We start from the raw sequence: 1757 nt of genomic DNA on the forward strand, positions 1-1757 counted from the left end.
TTTTTTCCAAGACTAACATTTGAATTTCTCATTGGTTCCTTTTGAATTTTATATTGTAGCTTTGTTTTTCCATAAGACATCATAGGGATAATAAAAGATTTGCACTGAATCTACAGGTTGTAGTAGCATTCACATCATAGCAATATTGTCTTGTACTCTATGGACATGAGGTATATATTGGTTAGGGTCACAATAACTGTGATGAAACAACTATGACCAATAGCAGCTTGGGGAGGAAAGGGTTTATTTCACTCACACTTTTACATCACAGTTCATCATCGAAAGAAGGTAGAGCAGGGACCCAAGTAGTCAAGAAACTGGAGGCAGGAGATGACTCAGCGACTCTGGAGGGACACTGCTTACTGGATTGCTTGTCATAGCTTGTTCAGTTTGTTTTCCTATAGAATCCAAGACTACCATCCCAAGTGTGGCACCACCCACAATGGGCTGTGCCCACTCATATCAATCACTAAGTAAGAAAATCCCCTACAGGTTTGCCTAAACCCAATCATGCATTTCCTCAATAGAGGTTGCCTCCTTTCAGGTGACTCCAACTTTTATCAAGTTGACATAAAACTAGGTAGCACAAGGTCTCTTTCCACATTTTTTTGCCCTGATATTAAAAAAAATTACTGTGGTTTCAGCATAAGTCTTTCTTCCTTGGGTCACCAGGAAAAGTGTCTTGAGAATAAATAGATTGTTATGCTTCTTTGAGGGGTTTTATTTTGTTCCTAATATTGCAGAACTGAGAGTTTCTTCATACTTCTTGAACAGATAAATGAGAAATATTTTCTGAATTTCTCTCACTGAGCAGGCCAACATCCATCCAGAAGTCCATCCCTGTGAATCAGCACAAGGGGGCTAAAAGTTGCATAACCAAGGGTCATAAATTCTCGAGAATTTACCATCCAGGTATTGTCCCTTGAAGAGAGATTTATAATGAGAGAAAAGGCACAATCTGTCCAGTAGAAGAAAACAAAACAGAGCATCAGAAGGAGGACACTTTGAGCAGCTCTCAGCTCAGGGGGAGTTCTGTAGAGAAGCTTGGAGTTCTGAAGGTAGAGGACATGCTGGTGGTGCTTGTGGAGAAGAAATACCATGTAGCCACTAGACCCTCCCATGGCACCCTGAAACACTGCATCTCTCAGGACCATGAGAGAGAGAGCAACCCTTTTTATTTCCTGACTTTCTAGTGTAAGATAACAATAGTCCTCAGGATTCGTATGCTGCGATGTATTCAGACTTGTACTTCTAATCGAATAGATTAGGTTCATACTTATTAAAGCACTGAGTATCCAAAAGAATGAGAAGAATGGAAGGATGTGCCATGCAGACTTTGGCCTGAGTCTGCTCCACCCAGATGCTCTGGGACTGATGATGATGGCCTGGATCACAGTGAGGAGACTGCTGGTGCAGAGGGAGAGGCCCCGGGCCACCCTCTCCAGGTATACAATGATCTTACAGCCTATGTCATCTAGGAAGTTTCTCAAACCAAAAGCTGCTATTGTCTTTGGCAATCCTTTTGCAAGAAGGATTAGGAGGTTTGTAAAAGCCAAGTGGATGAGAATAAGGTGTATGGGTTTCTTTTCAGGGCTTCCCCACCAAATGGACATGTAATTCACAAAAACAGACATGTTCCCCAGAATGCCAAGCACTGTCATGGAGGGGAAAATAATTTCCTTAATGTATTTCAAAACCATTTCTTCCTTCTCTGGTAGAAAAAATTGATTACAGAATGCAAGCACTTTGTGAAGAAA

The 1757-nt window shown here is 41.3% G+C and overlaps 1 protein-coding gene across 1 annotated transcript; it reads right to left on the bottom strand.

Moving 5' to 3' along the window:
- Nucleotides 1-801: 801 nt before the first annotated feature.
- Nucleotides 802-1721, bottom strand: LOC116081898 (vomeronasal type-1 receptor 4-like). The gene has a single exon (XM_031358632.1). The coding sequence runs from the start codon at nt 1698-1700 to the stop codon at nt 804-806; it is 897 nt and encodes a 298-aa protein (XP_031214492.1). The 5' UTR covers nt 1701-1721; the 3' UTR covers nt 802-803.
- Nucleotides 1722-1757: the final 36 nt, after the last annotated feature.

Source organism: Mastomys coucha, unplaced genomic scaffold, assembly GCF_008632895.1.
Source record: "Mastomys coucha isolate ucsf_1 unplaced genomic scaffold, UCSF_Mcou_1 pScaffold7, whole genome shotgun sequence".
Lineage (NCBI taxonomy): Eukaryota > Metazoa > Chordata > Mammalia > Rodentia > Muridae > Mastomys > Mastomys coucha.